This window comes from Procambarus clarkii, chromosome 14, assembly GCF_040958095.1.
Source record: "Procambarus clarkii isolate CNS0578487 chromosome 14, FALCON_Pclarkii_2.0, whole genome shotgun sequence".
Classification (NCBI taxonomy): domain Eukaryota; kingdom Metazoa; phylum Arthropoda; class Malacostraca; order Decapoda; family Cambaridae; genus Procambarus; species Procambarus clarkii.
The window spans coordinates 8,620,663-8,645,662 of record NC_091163.1 but is presented as its reverse complement, the minus strand read 5'-3'; the positions used below and the strand labels follow the sequence as shown (position 1 = coordinate 8,645,662).

The following is a 25,000-nucleotide window of genomic DNA, read 5'->3' as shown; positions in this document are numbered from 1 at the left end:
ACTAGTGCTTGGCTTAGCGCTTTCTCCTGATAAGATGATGCAGCTGCCTCCTTGCAAGGTGCAGGAGTGAGATGTTGTCAGCGTCAGACCAGGAGGCCTGGTCGAGGACCGGGCCGCGGGGACACTAAGCCCCGGAAGCACCTCAAGGTAAGGTAAGCCCCTGGGGCTGTCAACACCTCCAGCTCCTCTCAGTGCAGCAGACGCCACGTCACAGCAAGTATATAAACATCCTTAGTTTTCCTGGTCGTGTGTTCGAGTATATGGTGTGTCTTAAAACTTGCTGGGACACTTTTCATGCCATTCTTCGAATTTGTGTGTGTTCGTTCGTCTCTTCTCACCCTCCTGTTGCAACAGCAGCAGCAGCAACAGCAGCAACAGCAGCAGCAGTAGTAGAGTTAGTAACAGCAGCAGCAGTAGAGTCAGTTACAGCAGCAACAGCAGCAGCAGTAGAGTCAGTTACAGCAGCAACAGCAGCAACAGCAGCAGCAACAGCAGCAGCAACAGAGTCAGTTACAGCAGCAGAGGCAGGGAGTGGGGGGGGTGTAAGGGGGGAGGGCCCAACAGGACAAGAGAGCAAACATGATTCATCAAGAGGTAAACAGGAGGCTGCCTCACTGTTAAGTGCTACCCACCTCCACCACCCTCTTAAGGACTACCTCTCCACCTGCCCTACTATCCTCCTCCCCACCTCAAGGTAGCTCCTACCTCCCCACACCACGAAAGGCAAATCCTCCCAATCCTCCACACAGAAAGGTAAATCCTCCCAACCCTTCACACAGTAAGGTAAATCCCCTAAGGATAGTTCCCTACCTCACCGAATCCCTCCCAAAAATAATGATCTCCCACTCCTCGTCCTGAAAGGTAGAACCCCGACCCGGAAATGGAAGTTCCTCTCCCACAAGGACAGGACTTGTACGCGAGGCAGCACAGACAAACACAAACATACAATAAAGTGATGCCTCTATCCCCCCCCCCACACACACATAAGTGGATAATTCTACTTACATTTACGTCAAAGAGGGACAAACGTTCACTTATATTTTATTGATTACAAACGTTCATAGTTTGCAATCAATGGTAAACATTATATCAATGTTGATGACGGAAACATTTGGGCAAGAATGAACATGAAAGCAGACAGCTGGAGGGACAGGAAGACCTTGACAGACAGCTGGAGGGACAGGAAGACCTTGACAGACAGCTGGAGGGACAGGAAGACTTTGACAGACAGCTGGAGGGACAGGAAGACTTTGACAGACAGCTGGAGGGACAGGAAGACTTTGACAGACAGCTGGAGGGACAGGAAGACCTTGACAGACAGCTGGAGGGACAGGAAGACTTTGACAGACAGCTGGAGGTACAGGAAGACCTTGACAGACAGCTGGAGGGACAGGAAGACCAGAGATATGCCACCAGTACTGGTACCAGAGTCGAAGGGCATGAGACACGTAATGACCCCTTGAAACAGAAAAGATTCGACACGACCTCTAGCCAAGCGACACACACACACACACACACACACACACACACACACACACACACACACACACACACACACACACACACACACACACACACACACACACACACACACACGTTGACAAGCTGCAGCATGACTGGTAGTTACGAAGCTCTCCTTACAAGGGTATTTAAACAAGCGAAAACCTCTTCACAGCTTCTAAATCTCCTCTCTTGTCCTCTCACCTTCTCACCCTCCTACCTTACATATATTTATATACAAGATATTTTACACACGCACACACACACATATATGTGTGTGTGTGTGTGTGTGTGTGTGTGTGTGTGTGTGTGTGTGTGTGTCTGTGTGTGTGTGTGTGTGTGTAAATCACGAAAAATAAACACGTGATTAAAAATGTGACAGTGTCAGACCACGGAGGAAAATTGAAACAGGAATTTCCTTAAGTACTTTCGTATATTAATACATCTTCAGAAGGAGTGCCTCCTTCTGAAATATATATATATATATATATATATATATATATATATATATATATATATATATATATATATATATATATATATATATAGGCCTTGGGAAGATGACTATTTTGTATTTGCAATTTGTAGAATATGCACTGAGAAAAAAAATCAATCATAGAAAACGCGCTGCTGTGCGAGGGGGGGGGGGGGGGCAACTGACCCCAATCTGTTCTGTTGTTCAACACGACGTATTTTGACGACCCCCCCCCCCCCCCAACGTCAAAAAGAAGGTGTACTAAAAAAATTCTAGCGACCGGCCCGCAAAAATTTGGCAATGGTCCCCCGTTTTCTATTCGTGGGTCCTGTGGTTGGTTAGGATAGGGCCCTTTAGTACGACGTTGGGGACACCCTGGAGATGATAAGGTTATTTCTGTGACCTTGACGGTGTTAGGTGCTGAAGGGGGGGGGAGGGGATCCCACCTCCCCCATCAACAGGGAGGGAGGGGGGGGGGAGTCACACAATCTCAAATGTTAAGGGCGCTTGACAGCTGAGTGGACAGCGCTTCGGATTCGTAGTCGTGAGGTTCCGGGTTCGATCCCCGGTGGAGGCGGAGACAAATGGGCAAAATGTTTCTTTCACCCTGATGAACCCCTGTTGACCTAGCAGTAAATAGGTACCTGGGAGTTAGTCAGCTGTCACGGGCTGCTTCCTGGGGGTGGAGGCTTGGTCGAGGACCGGGCCGCAGGGACGCTAAATCCCGAAGGGAAAGGAATTATCAGGGGGAAAGCGTCAAGCCATTACGACTGTATAGCACTGGGAAGGGGTCAGGATAAGGATTTGGGATGGGACGGGGGGAAGGAATGATGCCCAACCACTTGTGGACGGTCGGGGATTGAACGCGGACCTGCATAACCTCAAGTTGTTGTTGTTGTTATAGATTCAGCTGCTCGGAAAAAGTTCCAAGTAGCACGGGCTATGGCGACCCCGCAGTGGACTCACCGGTGCTACGTAACCTCAAGACAGGTATAAGACGAACCAGGACTCACCTGTGTGTCTCAAGACGGCCATAACGGAGGTGGTGGCGTCATCAGTGCCCAATATGTGCAGGTTTTCATCATGTGGGACGGTGACGGCGTACTCCCGCTGCCTGAGGTACAGGAGGCCAGGCGGCCCAACCTCCTCCGTCATCAGCGTGGTGAGGGCGTGGGACGTCTCCTTGAGACGGGGCCAAGATGTGTATATGCCGTTGGTGGAGGAGGGCACCTCCTTCACTAGATGCTCGCTCACTATCAGCACCATCCTGTAACAGCCCAATTAAGTGGTTAACGACCCTATCTTCACAATCCTAAAAGATGTCAAGTGGTTAAGGACCCTATTATCACCATCCTGTAACAGGCTAATTAAGTGGTTAAGGACCCTATTATCACCATCCTGTAACAGGCTAATTAAGTGGTTAAGGACCCTATTATCACCATCCTGTAACAGGCTAATTAAGTGGTTAAGGACCCTATTATCACCATCCTGTAACAGGCCAATTATGTGGTTAAGAAGCCTCAACAACCAGATAATAATCTATAATTAACCTCGCTAATCCCATCACAACATTTTCAAACAAATAAATTATAATTAAAATAATTATTACACCAATTATAACTTTTTAAATAAAATATGAACATGGAGATAAAATTACAATGTTGAATTTAATAAAGAGTTCACTTGAGGTTAGGCCTATACTGTTTCGGATAGGCCTAATGCCAAAATAATGAGATTGATGGTAACGTCAGATAATTAACAATACAATTAATGCATTAATTCGGTTCTGATCCATTAAACTATTCACTCTTGCGCCCACACAAAATCACCTGTTTTCAACAAAATCATTTGTGCATCATTGCTCATAAATGTATGATGAATAATACTCATCATACATTGTTTATGAAACACACTATTCATCAATGATGAATAGTTTATTTAGTCTACAATGTATCCTTGTATTCGCCGGCAAATACAGCATACAGCATCAGTAGACTAGAGTGAGGATCACAGGCGGCTCGGTCCTCGACCAGGCCTCCACCCCCAGGAAGCAGCCCGTGACAGCTGTCTAACTCCCAGGTACCTATTTACTGCTAGGTGAACAGGAGTATCAGGGATGAAAGAAACTCAGCCCCATTTGTTTCCACCTCTCCCGGGAATCGAACCGGCCGCGAGGACTTCACGCAATGAGTGAGAATGAGAGAGCTAGAAGACCACACACCGCCGGCTTGCTGTCCCTGTTGAAACCACTAGAGAAACGGTGCCCCCTTCAGGTAAATTCAGGTAAATACAACAGAACTAACGCCCACCCCGAGGAACGGTTGGGCAACACGGCTCACGCAACTTGCACTCAAAGTTCAATGCACCTCGAGTGTCAACACGCACTCGTGAGGGGCACATGTTAATTGTGTCGGAACCTCTGAGTTCGCTCACTCACTCCCTCTACACCAGCGCTCACTCACTCCCTCTACACCAGCGCTCACTCACTCCCTCTACACCAGCGCTCACTCACTCCCTCTACACCAGCGCTCACTCACTCCCTCTACACCAGCGCTCACTCACTCCCTCTACACCAGCGCTCACTCACTCCCTCTACACCAGCGCTCACTCACTCCCTCTACACCAGCACGAACTCGGGCCGGGCTTGGGGGAGTAGAAGAACTCCCAGAACCCCATCAAGCAGGTATCTCCCTCCCTCCCTCCCACAAAATCCCCCTCCCATGTATTCTCAAGAACAGGAGGGAGAAATAACTGTACAGGGCCGCCCCAGGAGACCACTGGAGTGGAACAGGTAAACCCAGACCAATGCTTATTCGTGAGCGTTGAGGGAGGGCGGGCGGGCGCCCATTCCATCTTCACCCATTCCATCCCAATTTGTATTCTAAAATGGTGTGAACACGTCCAAAGACGCGTGTAAATTGTTTCTTCTTGCATGGTGTAAGACCCGCAGCTGTTATCTTGCTAGGTGTGATAACATGCAATATTCAATCTTGCAAGATAAGGTTAAGTTAGGTTAACCTAACCTAACCTCGGCGCCACACTCAACATTGCAGGGGAAACTAATAGAAACTTTTGCAGAAATAAGGTGTGTGTATACCTAGTTGTGCTTGCCGGGGGTTGAGCTCTGGCTCTTTGGTCCCGTCTCTCAACCGTCAATCAACAGGTGTACAGGTTCCTGAGCCTACTGGGCTCTATCATATCTACACTTGAAACTGTGTATGGAGTCAGCCTCCACCACATCACTCACTGCCTAATGCATTCCATTTGTCAACTTCTCTGACACTGAACAAGTTCTTTCTAACGTCTCTATGGCTCATTTGGGCACGCAATTTCCACCTGTGTCCCCTTGTGCGTGTGCCCCTTGTGTTAAATAGTCTGTCTTTATCTACCCTATCAATTACCTTGAGTATCTTGAATGTGGTGATCATGTGTGAATCATTCTCATCTACGTCCCCGCCCCCCCAGGGTCTCACCCTAGGTAGGGTGAGGCTCAGGGTCTCACCCTAGGTAGGGTGAGGTTCAGGGTCTCACCCTAGGTAGGATAGGGCGTCAGGGCACTGTTTTAAATTAGAAACCCACATTAAAGCAATAGGTCATGCTATAGGGATAAAGTGGTTCCGTCTACCTGTACACCCTCATACCTCTCTCCTCATACCTCATACTGGGGGGAGGCGGCCCACCCTCATGCCGTAACGCCCTCATAAGGGCGGCCCACCCTCATGCCGTGACGCCCTCATAAGGGCGGCCCACCCTCATGCCGTGACGCCCTCATAAGGGCGGCCCACCCTCATGCCGTGACGCCCTCATAAGGGCGGCCCACCCTCATGCCGTGACGCCCTCATAAGGGCGGCCCACCCTCACATGAAGGTCTGGGACAGGTATATACTTCGCAAATATATAATAACAACACAAACATGCATATTCTTTGTCTAGTTGGTAAATTCCTCATTGGATCTCTTATGTCGTGATCATATCCTCCTCCTTCCTTGTGTGCCGAGATCCAGGGCCGGGAGTCATGAAACATTTACACAATCACAAACGAAATCTGTATATCTTTAATCATGGCGGTGTTATTTACATTTAATTAGACAGTTTATGAGTTTATGTCATTAACAACTGTTTATGACAGTTTATGTTAAATTGTATCAAAGTCACGAGGATTAAGATGTACAGGTTTCGTATGAATGCTTGGTGATGCTTGCTCCTTTTCCGGCAGGTTTTCCTCACATCTCAGACCCCTCAGGTCCGGAGTGTGTCGTGTTGCATGTCTTCTTGACGTTATCTTGGGATGATTTCGGGGCTTTAGTGTCCCCGCGGCCCGGTCGACCAGGCCTCCACCCTCAGGAAGCAGCCCGTGACAGCTGACTAACACCCAGGTACCTATTTTACTGCTAGGTAACAGGGGCATAGGATGAAAGAAACTCTGCCCATTGTTTCTCTCCGGCGCCTGGGATCGAACCCGGGACCACAGGATCACAAGTCCAGCGTGCTGTCCGCTCGGCCGACCGGCTCCCCAGCAAGTCTTAGACAATGCTACTGATCAGTTTGGCATACGATGCTAACGTTATTCTGCCGGCGTGTGTCCGGCACAATAACCGGTGGCTGAGGGGACAGAACGCTGGACGCGTGATCCTGTGGTCCTGGGTTCGATCCCTGGCGCCGGCGAGAAACAATGGGCAGAGTTTCTTTCATCCTATGCCCCTGTTACCTAGCAGTAAAATAGGTACCTGGGAGTTAGTCAGCTGTCACGGGCTGCTTCCTGGGGGTGGAGGCCTGGTTGAGGACCGGGCCGCGGGGACACTAAAAAGCCCAGAAATCATCTCAAGATAACCTCAAGATAACCAGAAAATAGATAAGATCAAGTGCAAAATCAAGCAACAGAAGTGAGAAAGACCAGAGGAGTTATGATCACGACATTCAAAATATCAATGGAGTTTACGACACTAAGGGGAGCTCTAAGTACTCGCAAGCAGTGGGGGAGGTGAGAACGGCCTGAGAGCTTGAAGAAGGCATCTCTAACCACCACGGATTTAAGATTAGCTATTTCAGTGTGGTGAGGAATGGACGCACCGGGTACCAATAGGTGTGACCCGGGAGCTAAGTCTCGTTCTCCGGTGGCGCACGCAGACTCAGCCGGGTCCACGAGCCAGAGCTCGATCCTGCAGGCACAAATAGGCGAGTAGAAAGCTCTTGAGTCAAATGCACGACTTTTACACATGGCTCTCAAACACAGGTGTTTACTGGGCACACACCTGAGACGGCACCTCTTGGTGCGGGTGTGTGTGTGTGTGTGTGTGTGTGTGTGTGTGTGTGTGTGTGTGTGTGTGTGTGTGTGTGTGTGTGTGTGTGTGTGTGTGTGTGTACTCACCTAGTTGTGCTTGCGGGGGTTGAGCTCTGGCTCTTTGGTCCCGCCTCTCAACTGTCAGTCAACTGGTGTACAGGTTCCTGAGCCTATTGGGCTCTATCATATCTACACTTGAAACTGTGTATGGAGTCAGCCTCCACCACACCTGTGTGAGTATGTGTGTGTGTGTGTGTGTGTGTGTGTGTGTGTGTGTGTGTGTGTGTGTGTGTGTGTGTGTGTGTGTGTGTGTGTGTGTGTGTGTGGAAAGAGGGAGGGGGGGGGATGGGTGGAAAGGGGGGGGGCATGGAAGGGGGCCATTCCGGTGTCACTGAACCTTTCATCTCGGGCAGGTCGGACTCCTTCCCCCAACCCCCACCCCACCCTCTAACTCATTACCATCCCCCCTCCCCCCCCCCCCTTCCCCTGAGGCAGGGGAGGGACCAGCCTCCTCCCCCCCCCCGTACCAGAGTACCTCCATCCTGTTGTTGTTGTTGTTATAGATTCAGCTACTCGGAACAAGTTCCAAGTAGCACGGACTATGGTGAGCCCGTACCATCCTCTCGTCCTCTTGTGCTAATCTGCCCTAAGTGCTCTTAATAAACGCAGTATTCAACTCTCTTTATAAGTGATAAATCCTATTATAAACTAATTCACGTGACGTGGGTGAATTAGAGCAGAGAGAGGTACTAACAGTCTGATGGATCATTAGTGGAGATTGTTCTCTGGTGTATTTAGTGTACAGGATTTGCTGGGTGCCTGAGAGAGCGTTTAGGGAGTTCTTTTACTCTCAAAGTCCGGCCCGAGGCCAGGCTTGACTTGTGGCAACTTGGTCCAACAGGCTGTTGCTTGTAGCGGCCCGCAGGCAAACTTATCCACTAAGTAATTTGTCCAAGTCAGTGACCCGGCTCTTGACATTAAATTGACTTAATGTCACCTGTCGTTATATATGTGTTTTGTTATGGGTTGGGCGTTAATAGATGTTATTAATCTATTACTTCAATTAAGACGTGATCCGTGTAAGTTCTATTTTAGACTAAGATGTTATTGATTGTGAGTGTTCAGTGATTGTGAGTGTTCAGTGATTGTGAGTGTTCAGTGATTGTGAGTGTTCAGTGACTGTGAGTGTTCAGTGATTGTGAGTGTTCAGTGATTGTGAGTGTTCAGTGACTGTGAGTGTTCAGTGACTGTGAGTGTTCAGTGATTGTGAGTGTTCAGTGATTGTGAGTGTTCAGTGACTGTGAGTGTTCAGTGACTGTGAGTGTTCAGTGACTGTGAGTGTTCAGTGACTGTGAGTGTTCAGTGACTGTGAGTGTTCAGTGACTGTGAGTGTTCAGTGATTGTGAGTGTTCAGTGACTGTGAGTGTTCAGTGATTGTGAGTGTTCAGTGATTGTGAGTGTTCAGTGACTGTGAGTGTTCAGTGACTGTGAGTGTTCAGTGACTGTGAGTGTTCAGTGACTGTGAGTGTTCAGTGACTGTGAGTGTTCAGTGATTGTGAGTGTTCAGTGACTGTGAGTGTTCAGTGACTGTGAGTGTTCAGTGACTGTGAGTGTTCAGTGACTGTGAGTGTTCAGTGACTGTGAGTGTTCAGTGACTGTGAGTGTTCAGTGACTGTGAGTGTTCAGTGACTGTGAGTGTTCAGTGATTGTGAGTGTTCAGTGACTGTGAGTGTTCAGTGACTGTGAAGATCATGTTCATTGGCTCAAGGGAGGGAGTGAACTATCAGGAGAGGAAAGCGCCAAGCCATTACGACTATATATCACTGGGAAGGGGTCAGGATAAGGATTTGGGATGGGACGGAAGGGAAGGAATGGTGCCCAACCACTTTGACGGTCGGGGATTGAACGCCGACCTGCAGCAAGGAAGACTGCACGTCAGTCTCCTTACCAGCGTGGCCTGAGCCGCTATCTTGACGGCTTCTTGACAGTTTTCTTAGCAGAATATTACCTGATCTTGTCCCATTTCAAATTTGGGAGATTAAGGTCTACACAAAGCATAATATTTGGCACCAAGTATTATGTTAAGGAATATATACACGTGACTAGTTATGTACTCACTCATTTTTGTTCTTGTTTGGCAGAGTTTGTGTGTGTGTGTGTACTCACCTATTTGTGCCTGCAGGATCGAGCGTTGGCTCTTGGATCCCGCCTTTCTAGCCTTCGGTTGCTTAAAGCAATGACTCCTGTCATACTTCTCTTTCATACCTAGTATTAAAGTTATCAAAAGTATTTGCTTCCACAACCTGTTCCTTAAGTGCATTCCATTTTTCCCACTACTCTCACGCTAAAAGAAAACTTCCTAACATCTCTGTGACTCATCTGAGTTTCCAGTTTCCACCCATGTCCCCGCGTTCTGTTATTATTACGTGTGAACATTTCGTGTGAAGTATTTCCACTTTGTCAATTCCCCTGAGTATTTTATATGTCCCTATCATATTTCCTCTCTCCCTTCTTTTCTCTAGTGTCGTAAGGTTCAGTTCCTGCAAACGCTCTTCATACCCCATCTCTCGTAACTCTGGGACAAGCCTCGTCGCAAACCTCTGAACCTTCTCCAGTTTCCTTAAGTGTTTTTTTCAGGTGGGGGCTCCATGATGGGGCTGCATACTCTAAGACTGGTCTCACGTAGGCAGTGTAAAGCGCCCTAAAAGCCTCCTCACTTAGGTTTCTGAATGAAGTTCTAATTTTCGCCAGTGTAGATAGAGTACGCTGCTGTCGTTATCCTATTTATATGTGCCTCAGGAGTTAGATTAGGTGTTACGTCCACACCCAGGTCTCTTTCTCGAATCGTCACAGGAAGGCAGTTCCCCTTCATTGTGTACTGTCCCTTTGGTCGTCTATCACCTGATCCCATTTCCATAACTTTACATTTGCTCGTATTGAACTCCAGTAGCCATTTCCCTGACCATCTCTGTAGCTTGTTCAAGTCCTCTTGGAGGATCCTACAATACTCATCTGTCACAACTCGTCTCATTAATTTCGCCTCATCCGCGAACATCGACATATAGGAGAGTGAGTGAGTGAGTGAGTGAGTGAGTGAGTGAGTGAGTGAGTGAGTGAGTGAGTGAGTGAGTGAGCGAGCGAGCGAGCGAGTGAGTGAGTGAGTGAGTGAGTGAGTGAGTGAGTGAGTGAGTGAGTGAGTGAATGAGTGAGTGCGTCACTGAGGATAAAACTCTCAGGGCTTTCACCTCCTCATTTAATTAATTACATCTTTATGTACACAAAAATAACATCACCAGGAAAACTCCTGATTTAACATTCTCGACAATTACTGTTCAAGAACAATTACTTTAAGGACCACATCCCCCCCGGCTGTTGCAGTCTACCGTATTGCCTCAGTTATATTCAAAGACGTTCCTCGAAGCCTTTAGCAAAGTTTCTGCATCTAAGACTTCCCCTCGTCTTGTACCGCATCTAGACCTCGTCATAGGGACCCAGCAAGGGTGAGGGACAGGAAGGGTGAAGTCCTGTTAACAACAGGACCTCCTGTTGCAAACCGTTGTTGACCAGGATTGGGTAAGACGTTGGCATCGTAGGCGTACTGCTTGGGAACCTTTGAAGGATTCGAACGCTGCGTGACTTGTACAGTGCTATTTGTTATTCTGTTTTTGCAATTGATTTGTTGCTGCCTTGCGGGCTCGCCATAGCCCGTGCTACTTGGAACTTTTTGCTCCAAGTAGCGGATCTTAAACGACAACAATTTGCTGCTGCCTTCGTGAAGTCGAGATATTCAGAATTTTACTAATTTCATAGACGAAATATTTATCCAGATTCCATCCGCAACGAATATTTAAGGTCTGTCATAATCTTTCTTCAATTTCAAATGAACAGAGTTGCAGAAGTTGACGAGTTGATAGCACATTCATGTCCCGAGGCTCGTGTTATGGTCGCCAGAACATAACACGAATCTACTTCAAGAAGCCCTGTTCTACTTTAAGAAGACCTGTTCTACTTTAAGAAGACCTGTTCTACTTTAAGAAGACCTGTTCTACTTTAAGAAGCCCTGTTCTACTTCAAGAAGCCCTGTTCTACTTTAAGAAGACCTGTTCTACTTTAAGAAGACCTGTTCTACTTTAAGAAGACCTGTTCTACTTTAAGAAGCCCTGTTCTACTTTAAGAAGTCCTGTTCTACTTCAAGAAGTCCTGTTCTACTTCAAGAAGCCCTGTTCTACTTCAAGAAGCCCTGTTCTACTTCAAGAAGCCCTGTTCTACTTTAAGAAGTCCTGTTCTACTTCAAGAAGCCCTGTTCTACTTTAAGAAGACCTGCTCTACTTTAAGAAGACCTGCTCTACTTCAAGCCCTTTATGACCTGCTCCTGTAGACCAGTCTGGTGGTCGACCTCTGAACTTTCTCTAACTTTATTCTGTGCATGTGTTGCTGCTGCACACTTTACACTTGGTCTAACGTATGTAAGTGAACAGTTTTCAGAGCGACATTATGAGACAGTTTTGGTACAAAGTCTCCATCGAAGTTCTTTGTCAAAATGATAACTTTTTCTTGGCTCCATTTTCCGATAGTCTAATAACTCTAAAAGCAATTATTTGATCATCCTTGCTGTTTGTTCAGGTCAATCTGCAACGTGCGTGCGTGTACGCACCTAGTTGTGCTTGCGGGGGTTGGGCTTTGGCTCTTTGGTCCCGCCTCTCAACCATCAATCAACTGGTGTACAGATTCCTGAGCCTACTGGGCTCTATCATATCTACACTTGAAACTGTGTATGGAGTCAGTGTGTGTGTGTGTGTGCTCACCTATTTGTGCTTGCGGGGGTTGGGCTTTGGCTCTTTGGTCCCGCCTCTCAACCGTCAATCAAATGGTGTACAGATTCCTGAGCCTACTGGGCTCTATCATATCTACACTTGAAACTGTGTATGGAGTCAGTGTGTGTGTGTGTGTGTGCTCACCTATTTGTACTTGCGGGGGTTGGGCTTTGGCTCTTTGGTCCCGCCTCTCAACCATCAATCAACTGGTGTACAGATTCCTGAGCCTACTGGGCTCTATCATATCTACACTTGAAACTGTGTATGGAGTCAGTGTGTGTGTGTGTGTGTGTGTGCTCACCTATTTGTGCTTGCGGGGGTTGAGCTCTGGCTCTTTGGTCCCGCCTCTCAACTGTCAATCAACTGGTGTACAGATTCCTGAACCTACTGGGCTCTATTATGTGTGTGTGTGTGTGTGTCTGTCTGTGAGTGGGTGTGTGCGTGCGCGCGTGTGTGTGTTTCAGCCATGTTAGTGTGACACTGCGTCACTCACCAGACGAGGTGGCCGAGTGGTTAAGGCGTTGGACTGCTAATCCAATAGGGTCTCCCTGCGTGGGTTCGAATCCCATCCTCGTCGCAAGTCCCTTTTGCCAGAACACGAGGATATACCCCCGTTATACTTTTATGTGTCATTTTCCTTACCCAGAAGCATACCTGCAGCATACCAGAACTGGGGTTATGGAACTTGATCCAACAGACTGTTGCTTGCAGCGGCCCGCAGGCCCAAGCGGTACGGCACTTCCTGTGGGAACCATGAAGCTATGGCTACCCCCGGTAGACTCGGGGTCCAGGAGCTAGAGCCCAGGGTTGGTTTAGCAAGTTGTAGTGGCATAGCGTCGTTATATAAAAGTCATTATGGGCGGCTAATTGACCTCATTTGCCTAGAAATGTTATCTTGAGGTTATCTTGGGGTTATCTTGAGATAATCTTGGGGTTATCTTGAGGTAATCTTGAGATGATTTCGGGGCTTAGCGTCCCCGCGGCCCGGTCCTCGACCAGGCCTCCACCCCCAGGAAGCAGCCCGTAGCAGCTGTCTAACTCCCAGGTACCTATTTACTGCTAGGTGAACATACGCATCAGGGTGAAAGAAACTTCGCCTATTTGTTACTAAAATGAAAGTTATGACATGTAAAGAGGCTGTCGATCATAATGACAGTATAATGAGACAGACAGACTAGTGTCATTGAGGTTATAATGACTCTAGGCAATAACTAAAGTCATTATAATCTTGTTTCAATACAAAGTTACCATGAACTAGTTTAATGTCCGTGACATTATACACAATCATGCAGGTGTGTAAGTCTCAAGTGTCATATATATATATATATATATATATATATATATATATATATATATATATATATATATATATATATATATATATATATATATATATATATATATATACACTGTATATGTTAACAGTCAAGGTTCATTTAAATTGGCTACAGGTGTGTAGCACCAGACCTCCCCCTCCCCTCACAGGTGTGTAGCACCAGACACCCCCCCTCCCTCCCCCCACAGGTGTGTAGCATCAGAGCCCCCTCCCCTCCCCCCACAGGTGTGTAGCACCAGGTAGAAAGGGAGATCATTAAGCATCACGAGAGAGCTATCCGGAAGCTGCCGCCTCCTCCGTCAGGTCACGACTTCCGTCGCTGTCAACATCTCTGCAACTCCTGCAACTGTTACTCCTGCTCCAACAATCGCTTTACAACCAGTCGACCGTCTCTGCCCTGGGGCTCGAGCCCAGATTCGCTGGCAAGGGATTGGAAGAGCATGTTTACCGCTGCATTAGAAGGACAATCGTCTGAAGGCCACTATGAGAGAATGGGGGGATATGATGACGATATACAAGATACTGAGGGGAATAGACACTGTGGACGAGGGCGGCAGCCTTAAAGTGAGAGAAGGGAGGACTAGAGGACACAGGTGGAAGCTGGAAATGCAAATGAGCCGAAGGAATGTAAAGAAATACTTGTACCTTGTGCGCCCAATCACTTCGGCTGGACGGTAGAGCGACGGTCTCGCTTCATGCAAGTCGGCGTTCAATCCCCGACCGTCCACAAGTGGTTGGACACCATTCCTCTACCCCGTCCCATCCCAAATCCTTATCCTGACCCCTTCCCAGTGCTATATAGTCGTAATGGCTTGGCGCTTTCCCTTGATAATTGCCTCCCTGCCTCTGTCTTCAATAATGCCAAGACTGTCCAATTACTCAGTGGTTAACGACAGGAGTAAAGTGCTTAGAGCAACAGCACTGAATCCAAAATGAATTCTATCAAGATTGTTGGTGGGGTCTAAACTCGACCTGTTAAGCAGGGACTTAAGAGCAGCTGTTCCATCTATAGTTTATTTTAATGTGTGGCAAGTACGCTGTGGTTCCCATTAATAGTGGTGACGGGTTTATAGTTTAGGGAGACTCAGTACCTCACTACCTGGAATTTATCACTGTTAAACATCATATGTCCTGCTGTTGATACCTGGTTGATGGGGTTCTGGGAGTTCTTCTACTGCCCAAGCCCAGCCCGAGGCCAGGCTTGACTTGTGAGAGTTTGGTCCACCAGGCTGTTGCTTGCAGCGGCCCGCAGGCCCAATCAAAAACTTTATTAACATCAGCTAGAAGTTTGCCAATGGCTTCTACAGAACACATTGACAACAGAAGTCCTGCACTACCGCCACCACCACCACACCACCATCACCAGTATTTACCCAGGGTCTCGGGAACTACTACACGCCACCACCGTCCACTAAGCACCTTCACGCTCGCTAAAAGACGAAAACAAATTTACAACTAAATTAGATGGAAGACCTGGCCACACCCACGTCCCTTTGGCCACACCCCTCGGCCACACCAGTGTCTCCAGCCCCCCCCCCCCCGTCACCCAGGCCAGACCCCTGTCTCATAACACCACCATTGAGACAGGTGACAGAGGGATAAACATCAGCTGACGAACTGAATACAGAAACCCTGCCCATCCGGATTCATGTGCTTGGAAGACACGAACACTCTCACGTCTCTCCAGAAGCAGACGAACGCCGACGCCAACACTCACAGTGTGTTTGGCTTTACGAACTGCGAGAGGCAACTGTCATGCCTCTGGCGGGAGTGGTTGGGCAGCGCAATAAGCCAAGGGGGGGGGACGAGGGGCCATGCCCACTCAAATGCTCAGCAGTGGGAGGATCAGCTCTACCTCTGGGACAAGTCCTAGTTGTGAAGCTAACTACTCATTACAGCTACCATTGACCCACACAATGACTCCAAGACTTTCTGTTATGGTGTAAATATATTAAAATACAGTGTTGTTATTTAGTAATACCTCCACACCCAGTCTGACCTTGATGTGGGTGGTGGGTGGACTCTTCCCCCCTACCCCCCCCCCCCCCGCACCGTCTTCCCCCTCCCCCCACACCCACCCAATACCTCAACACTCTTTGTCGTATCCAATAATACAGTGGAAGCTCCCGGCGGCTGAGCAGTGTGTGGGCGGGAATCCCAGGTGACTGGCCATCTGCTCTCCTCAACACCATGCCCTCCATGACACAGTGACAAAGCCGCCACCACCCTGCTAACTCTCCAGACCAGCGAGTCAACGCGATTGGGCATAGAAGCTGCTGCGACCAATTGCGAGATACTGAGGATCAGGAGAGATAAACAAGATGGATAAGGAGAGTCTCTTAAATTGAGAGAGTAGGGTCTCAGTGTGTGAGAGAGAGAACAACCTGTTCTCCTACATAGAACGTCGCTTTTCGCCCGTATGCGTTACATACGGCCAAAAACTGTCGTACTACAAAATATGGAAACGGTTGGCGAAAGTGACGTACTGTCCCGTTTTCTGTTTTGGGTCCTCTGGTAGGTTAGGAGAGACTACTTTCAATTGACTGTTTTCCTGATGTTGGGGACCTTAGGAGGACGGGCTGACGAGAGACAGAGTCCGTCTACACAGACAGAAGTAACGGGTGTAGTGTAGCGTAGTGTAGTGTAAGGGGGTGTAGCTCAGTGGTAGAGCATTCGACTGCAGATCGAGAGGTCCCTGGTTCAATCCCGGGCGCCCCCTAACCTTAATATTTAGGATAATTTTATGAACACAGTTGGAAAAGTTTAAAATACATTTGCGATGGCCGGGAATCGAACCCGGGTCAACTGCTTGGAAGGCAGCTATGCTCACCACTATACCACCATCGCACCCTCATAGAGGCGATATTTCCCTGACTTGTAGTTCTCTGTGTAGTTTATTGTGCACCCCATACTCCTCCTGTGAGCGGTATTGTGCACCCCATACTCCTCCTGTGAGTGGTGGTTTATTGTGCACCCCATACTCCTCCTGTGAGTGGTGGTTTATTGTGCACCCCATACTCCTCCTGTGAGTGGTAGTTTATTGTGCACCCCATACTCCTCCTGTGAGTGGTAGTTTATTGTGCACCCCATACTCCTCCTGTGAGTGGTAGTTTATTGTGCACCCCATACTCCTGTGCACTTTACTGTGCACCCCATACTCCTCCTGTACACTTTATTGTGCATCCCATACTCCTCCTGTGCACTTTATTGGGCACCCCATACTCCTGTGCACTTTATTGTGCACCCCATACTCCTTTGATTCTAATCCCACCATTAGTAATCATATATAAATTTTAGCTTCTCAGAAATATGTAACATTGTGTAATAGCTTAATTATCTCCTATTGCCAGTTCTTCATTACTAGCCGTAAATAGCTGACAATCAAAGTGTATCCTTCACCTAGTTGTATTCACCTAGTTGTGCTTGCGGGGGATGAGTTCTGCTCTTTCGGCCCGCCTCAACTGTTACGACTATTTTTTCTACACACACACACACACACACACTCCAGAAAGCAGCCCGTGACAGCTGACTAACTCCCAGGTACCTATTTACTGCTAGGTAACAGGGGCATTAAGGGTGAAAGAAACTCTGTCCATTGTTTCTCGCCGGCGCCCGGAATCGAACCCGCGACACACAGGATCACGGGTCTAGCATGCTGTCCGCTCAGCCACCGGCCCCACCGGCTTGTCTCAGGTCAGAGGTAGTAACAATACTAACTGGTCATAAGAGGAGTAGAAATAGCCTAAGCTACTCTAGCCCTTTGAGAAGTATATTTTTTAGTCTTAATAAACTTGAAGATGTCACAAGTTCCACTCCTGGGCCGGCCTGGCTACCTCGGACCGTGTGGCCTAATGGATAAGGCGTCGGACTTCGGATCCGAAGATTGCAGGTTCGAGTCCTGTCACGGTCGACTTAAAGGAATGAGGAATTTCAAGAAATATTATTTAATCAAGACGGGAATCACGAGTAAATTTGGACTCTAGAAACAGGCATTAACAAATTGGTAATTACAAACTTTCTGGCTCACTTGAGGTTCTAATTCCATTGACCATGTTGTTGATGCCTCCTTTTGGGTGTAACGACGGCTGGTATAGAGTGGCTATGCTCCTCTCGCGGGGCCAAGTTCGAGCCTCTGAACTTTCAGGAATTCAGTAGATGAAATACAATGGAAGATTCGCTGCATACTCACACTCCCCCCCCCTCCCCCTCTCCTCTCTCTCTCTCTCTCTCTCTCTCTCTCTCTCTCTCTCTCTCTCTCTCTCTCTCTCTCTCTCTCTCTCTCTCTCTCTCTCTCTCTCTCTCTCTCTCTCTCTCTCTCTCTCTCTCTCTCGGTAAAGATTCGTTGCCTGGGAAGCCTACTGAAAAGAGACCCTTGGTACTCACCTAATTGTGCTTACGGAGGGTTGAGCTTTGGCTCTTTGGTCCCGCCTTGGTGGTGTATTTTGTATTACACTTTGAATGCCTCATACACGGTTTCATACAATATCCTGTAGACTTACATCCCCTCGGTTCTTAAAAAAGTTATTCTTAGATCTATCAGTTTACCCTATGCTGTTCATTTGATCCATCACGCTATTGTGATTTCTGTGTGCATTGATACGAATGCAGGAGCATGTCTGCTCCCTTCTGTCTGTCCTTCTGTCGGTAATAACTGAGAGAACCTGTCTGCTTCCAGCCTCCCTCGTCTGCTTACTTTCCCTCTCAGTACAAAAACTCTGCTGTTATGTCGTGACGAGGGTACGCAGTCTGCGGGGGGGGGGGGGAGCTGTGGCCAGATTCACGAAGCAGTTACGCAAGCACGTACGAACCTGTACATCTTTTCTCAATCTTTGGCGGCTTTGTTTACAATTATTAAACAATGAGCTCCGAAGCACCAGGAAGCTGTTTATAACAATAACAACAGTTGATTGGCAAGTTTTCATGGTTGTAAACTGTTTAATAAATGTAAACAAAGCCGTCAAAGATTGAGGAAAGATGTACAGGTTCGTAAGTGCTTGTGTAACTGCTTCGTGAATCTGGCCCCAGGTTCGTAAGTGCTTGCGTAAGTTCTTCGTGAATCTGGCCCCAGGTTCGTAAGTGCTTTTGTAACTGCTTCGTGAATCTGACCCCAGGTTCGTAAGTGCTTTTGTAAGTTCTTCGTGAATCTGGCCCCAGGTTCGTAAGTGCTTGCCTAAGTTCTTCGTGAATCTGGTCCCAGGTTCCTAAGTGCTTGCCTAAGTTCTTCGTGAATCTGGCCCCAGGTTCGTAAGTGCTAGCGTAAATTCTTCGTGAATCTGGGCCCAGAGGCGAAATCTTAACCACAACACTCCTTTCATAGAAACATAATAGATCCTTCTCTCCCAAGAACTCAATTCAACCAAGTTGCTTGAACTCGACTTAGTGACAAAATACAAGCAAGCAAGCAAGCAAGCAAGCAATCAATCAAGCAAGCAGCCTTGCTTGTTTCAACGTCTCACATATTCAGCTGTTGCTTGTACGTGCTACAAGGACCAGTGACCTGTCTTAGCAAGGCCAGCCGGTCACGTCTTACGGGACATGTCAGTAACAACCCTTCTCGTTACATCCCTTAATTGTTTGCCAAATACGGAACCACCGTCTGGGGAAATTGTTAACCTTCAATGGTGGCTTTTATAAACGCTGTTAGTTTGATTGTAAAGTTGTATTTGTTAGTGTATTGTGTGTGTGTGTATGATAGTGTATGTTTGTGTATTTGTGTGTATTTGCCTAGTTGTGCTTGCGGGGGTTGAGATCTGCTCTTTCGGTCCGCCTCTCAACTGTCACTAACTACTATTTCCCTCCCAAACCACCCCCACACACACACACACACACACACTCTCTCTCTCTCTCTCTGTAGAGCCCAGTAGGCTCAGGAATCTGTACGCCAGTTGATTGACATTTGAGAGGCGGGACCAAAGAGCCAAAGCTCAACCCCCGCAAGCACAAATAGGTGAGTGCAAGTAGGTGAGTACACACACACACACACATTATAAAACGTAGCTGCCAGTCTGTCAAAAATAAATTAATTGCTGTCAGGCTATTTTTAAGCTAAGAAATATTTAAGCATTTTAAACGCGTTGAACGTTCAATAACAAATGAGAATGTAAACACTGAACATTCTTCTGTTCACTCGAGAACCTCACAATTAGTATTCTTAAACTGATGATTATTTTAAACTGACAAACACTGTGAAATACAACCTGATACTGTGTTACAAAGCAAGATTTATCTGCGAGAATATATGACAATATCTTGAGATTATCTTGAGATGATTTCGGGGCTTAGTGTCCCCGCGGCCCGGTCCTCGGCCAGACCTTCAGAGCACTGTTCAGGACGTAAGTGATGCCTGTTCTTGAGTATGCCGCTCCAGTCTGGAACCCCATCCTAAAGCATATAAAATCCAACTAGGAAAAGACCAGAGATATTCAGCGAGTCCCGTACCAGAGCTGAGAGGACTAAACTATGAGGAAGTCTTAAAGAACTGAAAAACACTCTAAGAGACATAATAAAATGCACTAAATTACATTAATAAAAACAGTTTGTTCATTATAAAGCAAGGTAGAACAATTGAACAAAGACTTGAATGAGCTGGCGACGAGTTAAAGGGATGTCACAATCAACTTCTTTAGTATATTTAGAACGGTATACTTAGAACGGGTATCACTCATGTCGTGAACAATGCTCTGCAGGCCTCCTTGTTACAGGAATGCTTCTCATGTTTTTCACTTTTGTATATGCAGATGTTATCTGATTTATGCGAGCTTAAATGAGTAGATGGAATGGAATAGAGGTAGAGATAGAGACAGCAAGAAATAATTCAACACGCAGCTGAGAATAAGGGAGGTAGGAATGGGTAATTAGTAACTTCAAACCTAACTTCTCTACGAGGGGGCCTCGTAGCCTGGTGGATAGCGCGCAGGACTCGTAATTCTGTGGCGCGGGTTCGATTCCCGCACGAGGCAGAAACAAATGGGCAAAGTTTCTTTCACCCTGAATGCCCCTGTTACCTAGCAGTAAATAGGTACCTGGGAGTTAGTCAGCTGTCACGGGCTGCTTCCTGGGGGTGGAGGCCTGGTCGAGGACCGGGCCGCGGGGACACTAAAAGCCCCGAAATCATCTCAAGATAACCTCAAGATAACCAACCTAACGGATAGTTAGCAAGGCGGGGTCCAGGAGTTAGGCTCGACCCTGCCAGGATATTTAAGTGAGGACATCTTAGAGTATATAAGAACTCTTATAAGTGTTTTTTTTATACATTTTTTCAAACAAACAAACATTCATGAATCCTTGGAGTCGTATGTTGCTTGTTTTCCTCATTTCTATGTACTCATCTTGTTGTATTTGCGGGGGGGGGGGGGGGGGGGTGAGTCACTGTCCTTGGGTCCCGCCTCTCAAACTGACTGGTGAGCAGAGCCTATTGGGCTCGGTCATATCTACATTTGAAGCAGTGTATGGAGGCCAGGGGGCCAGATTCACGAAGCAGTTACGCAAGTACTTACGAACCTGGGGCCAGATTCACGAAGCAGTTACGCAAGTACTTACGAACCTGGGGCCAGATTCACGAAGCAGTTACGCAAGCACTTACGAACGTGTACATCTTTCCTCAATCTTTGACGGCTTTGGTTACATTTATTAAACAGTTTACAAGGATGAAAATTTGCCAATCAACTGTTGTTATTGTTATAAACAGCCTCCTGGTGCTTCGGAGCTCATTAACTGTTTAATAATTGTAAACAAAGCCGCCAAAGATGGAGAAAAGATGTACAAGGTTCGTAAGTGCTTGCGTAACTGCTTCGTGAATCTGGCCCCAGGCTGACTGTTAACGGCCTGTTAGCTCACTTGGTTAGAGAGCCGTGCTAATAACGCTGATGTCCTGGGTTCGACCCCCATATGGGCCAGATGAACTTTTAGACCGCCTGACAGCTGGGTGGACAGCGCTTCGGATTCGTAGTCCTGAGGTTCCGGGTTCGATTCCCGGTGGAGGCGGAGACAAATGGGCAAAATTTTTCTGTCCTCCCCTGGTGCTCCTGTTCACCTAGCCGTAAATAGGTACCTGGGAGTTAGACAGCTGCTACGGGCTGCTTCCTGGGGTGTGTGTGTCCCAGAGACCCCCACTTACCCCAAGCCTCAGAGACCCCCTTTACCCAAAGCCCCAGAGACCCCCCCATACCCCAAGCCCCAGAGACCCCCCCTTACTCCAAGCCTCAGAGACCCCCCTTACCCCAAGCCCCAGAGACCCCCCCTTACTCCAAGCCTCAGAGACCCCCCTTACCCAAAGCCCCAGAGACCCCCCTTACCCCAAGCCCCAGAGAACCCCCCGCTTACCCCAAGCCCCAGAGACCCCCCCTTACCCCAAGCCCCAGAGAACCCCCCGCTTACCCCAAGCCCCAGAGACCCCCGCTTACCCCAAGCCCCAGAGACCCCCCCTTACCCCAAGCCCCAGAGAACCCCCCTTACCCCAAGCCCCAGAGACCCCTCCCCCCTGCACCACTGCACCAAGTGCCTATTGCTCAAGGCCCTCAACGCCACCTTGCAAGAACTCACGTCATTCTCCTTGACGCAATTACCAACAAGCGGTGATTTCTTCCCTTCAGATATATCCGCATCAACTCTCCTTAAGAGAGAGACACCTTAGTTTAGAGATCAAACTGTAATCAATATAGAGGCAGTTATTAGGGGGAAGTGTTGTTGTTATAGATTCAGCTACTCGGAACACGTTCCGAGTAGCACGGGCTATGGTGAGCCCGTAGTGGACTTACCTGGCACAGGAGCGGGGCAAGTAGCACGGGCTATATGGTGAGCCCGTAACTTACTGGCACAAGAGCGGGGCAAGTAGCACGGGCTATGGTGAGCCCGTAACTTACTGGCACAAGAGCGGGGCAAGTAGCACGGGCTATGGTGAGCCCGTAACTTACTGGCACAAGAGCGGGGCAAGTAGCACGGGCTATATGGTGAGCCCGTAACTTACTGGCACAAGAGCGGGGCAAGTAGCACGGGCTATGGTGAGCCCGTAGTGGACTTACCTGGCACAAGAGCGGGGCAAGTAGCACGGGCTATGGTGAGCCCGTAGTGGACTTACCTGGCACAGGAGCGGGGCAAGTAGTACGGGCTATGGTGAGCCCGTAGTGGACTTACCTGGCACAGGAGCGGAGCAAGTAGCACGGGCTATGGTGAGCCCGTAGTGGACTTACCTGGCACAGGAGCGGGGCAAGTAGCACGGGCTATGGTGAGCCCGTAACTTACTGGCACAGGAGCGGGGCAAGTAGCACGGGCTATGGTGAGCCCGTAGTGGACTTACCCGGCACAGGAGCGGTGCCCTAGGGAAAGTGTCAAGCCATTACGACTATTTAGAACTTGGAAGGGGTCAGGATAAGGATTTGGGATGGGCGGGAGAAAGGAATGGTGGCAATTGGACGGTCGGGGATTGAACGCCGACCTGCATAAAGCGAGACCGTCGCTTGAGGTTATCTTGAGATGATTTCGGGGCTTAGCGTCCCTGCGGCCCGGTCCTCGACCAGGCCTCCTTTTTGTTACACACCCCCATGAAGCAGCCCGTGACAGCTGTCCAACTCCCAGGTACCTATTTACAACTAGATGAACAAGCGCATCAGGAAAAAAAAAAGTCTTCCCATTTGCCTCCGCCTCCACCGGGGATAGAACCCGGAACCTCAGGACTACGAACTCCGAGCGCTATCCACTCAGCCGTCACGCCCCAGGCTGAAGCAAAAATGGCATCCAATTTAACAGTGATGAATGAAAACTTGTTTGTCCGGAAACCTGACAGAAGTGAAGTATGATTATCACTATCTTCTGTTTATTTTTCATCTTTCCCGCTATCTCTTGCCCCTCCTTTCCATTCCTTATTCCTTTCCTCCAGCGGGTTTTCTTCCTATTGGGGAGTGTTGTACATGTGTGTCCACTCCCATTTGAATAGCCTAATAAACTCGCCTCTAGGGACAAAATGAATAACAAAAATGACATTCCCAGCTCCCTCTCACGCTCCTAAGCAACCACAAAGTCACTTTACCTGGGAAATATGCCATTTGCGGTTAAAATAAACATTTACATTTTAGTGCGAGCCGCCAAACGAGGCTGTTGTTCTAGCCGAAACACCCGCGACGGCCCTCAAAAAGCAGCGTTTGCCCAAAAAAGTTTTGTCTTGAGCAGTTAGTAAACATTTATATGTACAAACATTTGAATTTAAAGCCTAACACTGTCTCGTAAATTTTAACGGTTTTGCCAAATATGGAACATTTGCGTCACGAGATAGGTAGCCTGTGCGTCACGAGATAGGTAGCCTGTGCGTCACGAGATAGGTAGCCTGTGCGTCACGAGATAGGTAGCCTGTGCGTCACGAGATAGGTAGCCTGTGCGTCACAAGATAGGTAGCCTGTGCGTCACGAGATAGGTAGCCTGTGCGTCACGAGATAGGTAGCCTGTGCGTCACGAGATAGGTAGCCTGTGCGTCACGAGATAGGTAGCCTGTGCGTCACGAGATAGGTAGCCTGTGCGTCACGAGATATCCAGCCTGTGCGTCACGAGATAGGTAGCCTGTGCGTCACGAGATAGGTAGCCTGTGCGTCACGAGATAGGTAGCCTGTGCGTCACGAGATAGGTAGCCTGTGCGTCACGAGATAGGTAGCCTGTGCGTCACGAGATAGGTAGCCTGTGCGTCACGAGATAGGTAGCCTGTGCGTCACGAGATAGCCAGCCTGTGCGTCACGAGATAGGTAGCCTGTGCGTCACAAGATATCCAGCCTGTGCGTCACGAGATAGTTAGCCTGTGCGTCACGAGATAGGTAGCCTGTGCGTCACAAGATAGTTAGCCTGTGCGTCACGAGATAGCCAGCCTGTGCGTCACGAGATAGTTAGCCTGTGCGTCACGAGATAGGTAGCCTGTGCGTCACGAGATAGGTAGCCTGTGCGTCACGAGATAGCCAGCCTGTGCGTCACGAGATAGGTAGCCTGTGCGTCACAAGATAGGTAGCCTGTGCGTCACGAGATAGGTAGCCTGTGCGTCACAAGATAGGTAGCCTGTGCGTCACAAGATAGGTAGCCTGTGCGTCACGAGATAGGTAGCCTGTGCGTCACGAGATAGGTAGCCTGTGCGTCACAAGATAGGTAGCCTGTGCGTCACAAGATAGGTAGCCTGTGCGTCACGAGATAGTTAGCCTGTGCGTCACGAGATAGGTAGCCTGTGCGTCACGAGATAGGTAGCCTGTGCGTCACGAGATAGGTAGCCTGTGCGTCACAAGATAGGTAGCCTGTGCGTCACAAGATAGGTAGCCTGTGCGTCACGAGATAGTTAGCCTGTGCGTCACGAGATAGGTAGCCTGTGCGTCACGAGATAGGTAGCCTGTGCGTCACGAGATAGGTAGCCTGTGCGTCACGAGATAGGTAGCCTGTGCGTCACAAGATATCCAGCCTGTGCGTCACGAGATAGGTAGCCTGTGCGTCACAAGATACAGACAGTCACCATCTAGAAGAGCAACGTGTCTTACAAGGTGGACATAAAGAAAACGGGATGCTGGCCACCAACATCACGACTTTTAAAATTTCCAGTTTTCACAATTCATTACTTTTGTATATTTCCATAC

General features: G+C 48.3%; 1 protein-coding gene and 4 non-coding genes across 5 annotated transcripts in view; 3 read left to right on the top strand and 2 right to left on the bottom strand.

The window, feature by feature from the left end:
- Positions 1–25,000, bottom strand: part of LOC123771875 (protein N-terminal asparagine amidohydrolase) — a 159,654-nt gene that overhangs the window by 74,956 nt on the left and 59,698 nt on the right. Inside the window, exon 2 of the mRNA XM_045764617.2 lies at positions 2,989–3,242. Within this exon, the coding sequence (XP_045620573.1) occupies positions 2,989–3,241 (253 nt within the window). The 5' untranslated portion in view covers position 3,242. The remainder of the gene's footprint in view (positions 1–2,988; positions 3,243–25,000) is intronic.
- On the top strand, positions 12,566–12,647 carry TRNAS-GCU (transfer RNA serine (anticodon GCU)). Its single transcript has one exon. It is a non-coding gene; the product is annotated as a tRNA-Ser (tRNA).
- Positions 16,054–16,125, top strand: TRNAC-GCA (transfer RNA cysteine (anticodon GCA)). The gene has a single exon. It is a non-coding gene; the product is annotated as a tRNA-Cys (tRNA).
- Positions 16,182–16,253, bottom strand: TRNAG-UCC (transfer RNA glycine (anticodon UCC)). Its single transcript has one exon. It is a non-coding gene; the product is annotated as a tRNA-Gly (tRNA).
- TRNAR-UCG (transfer RNA arginine (anticodon UCG)) lies at positions 17,244–17,316 on the top strand. The gene has a single exon. It is a non-coding gene; the product is annotated as a tRNA-Arg (tRNA).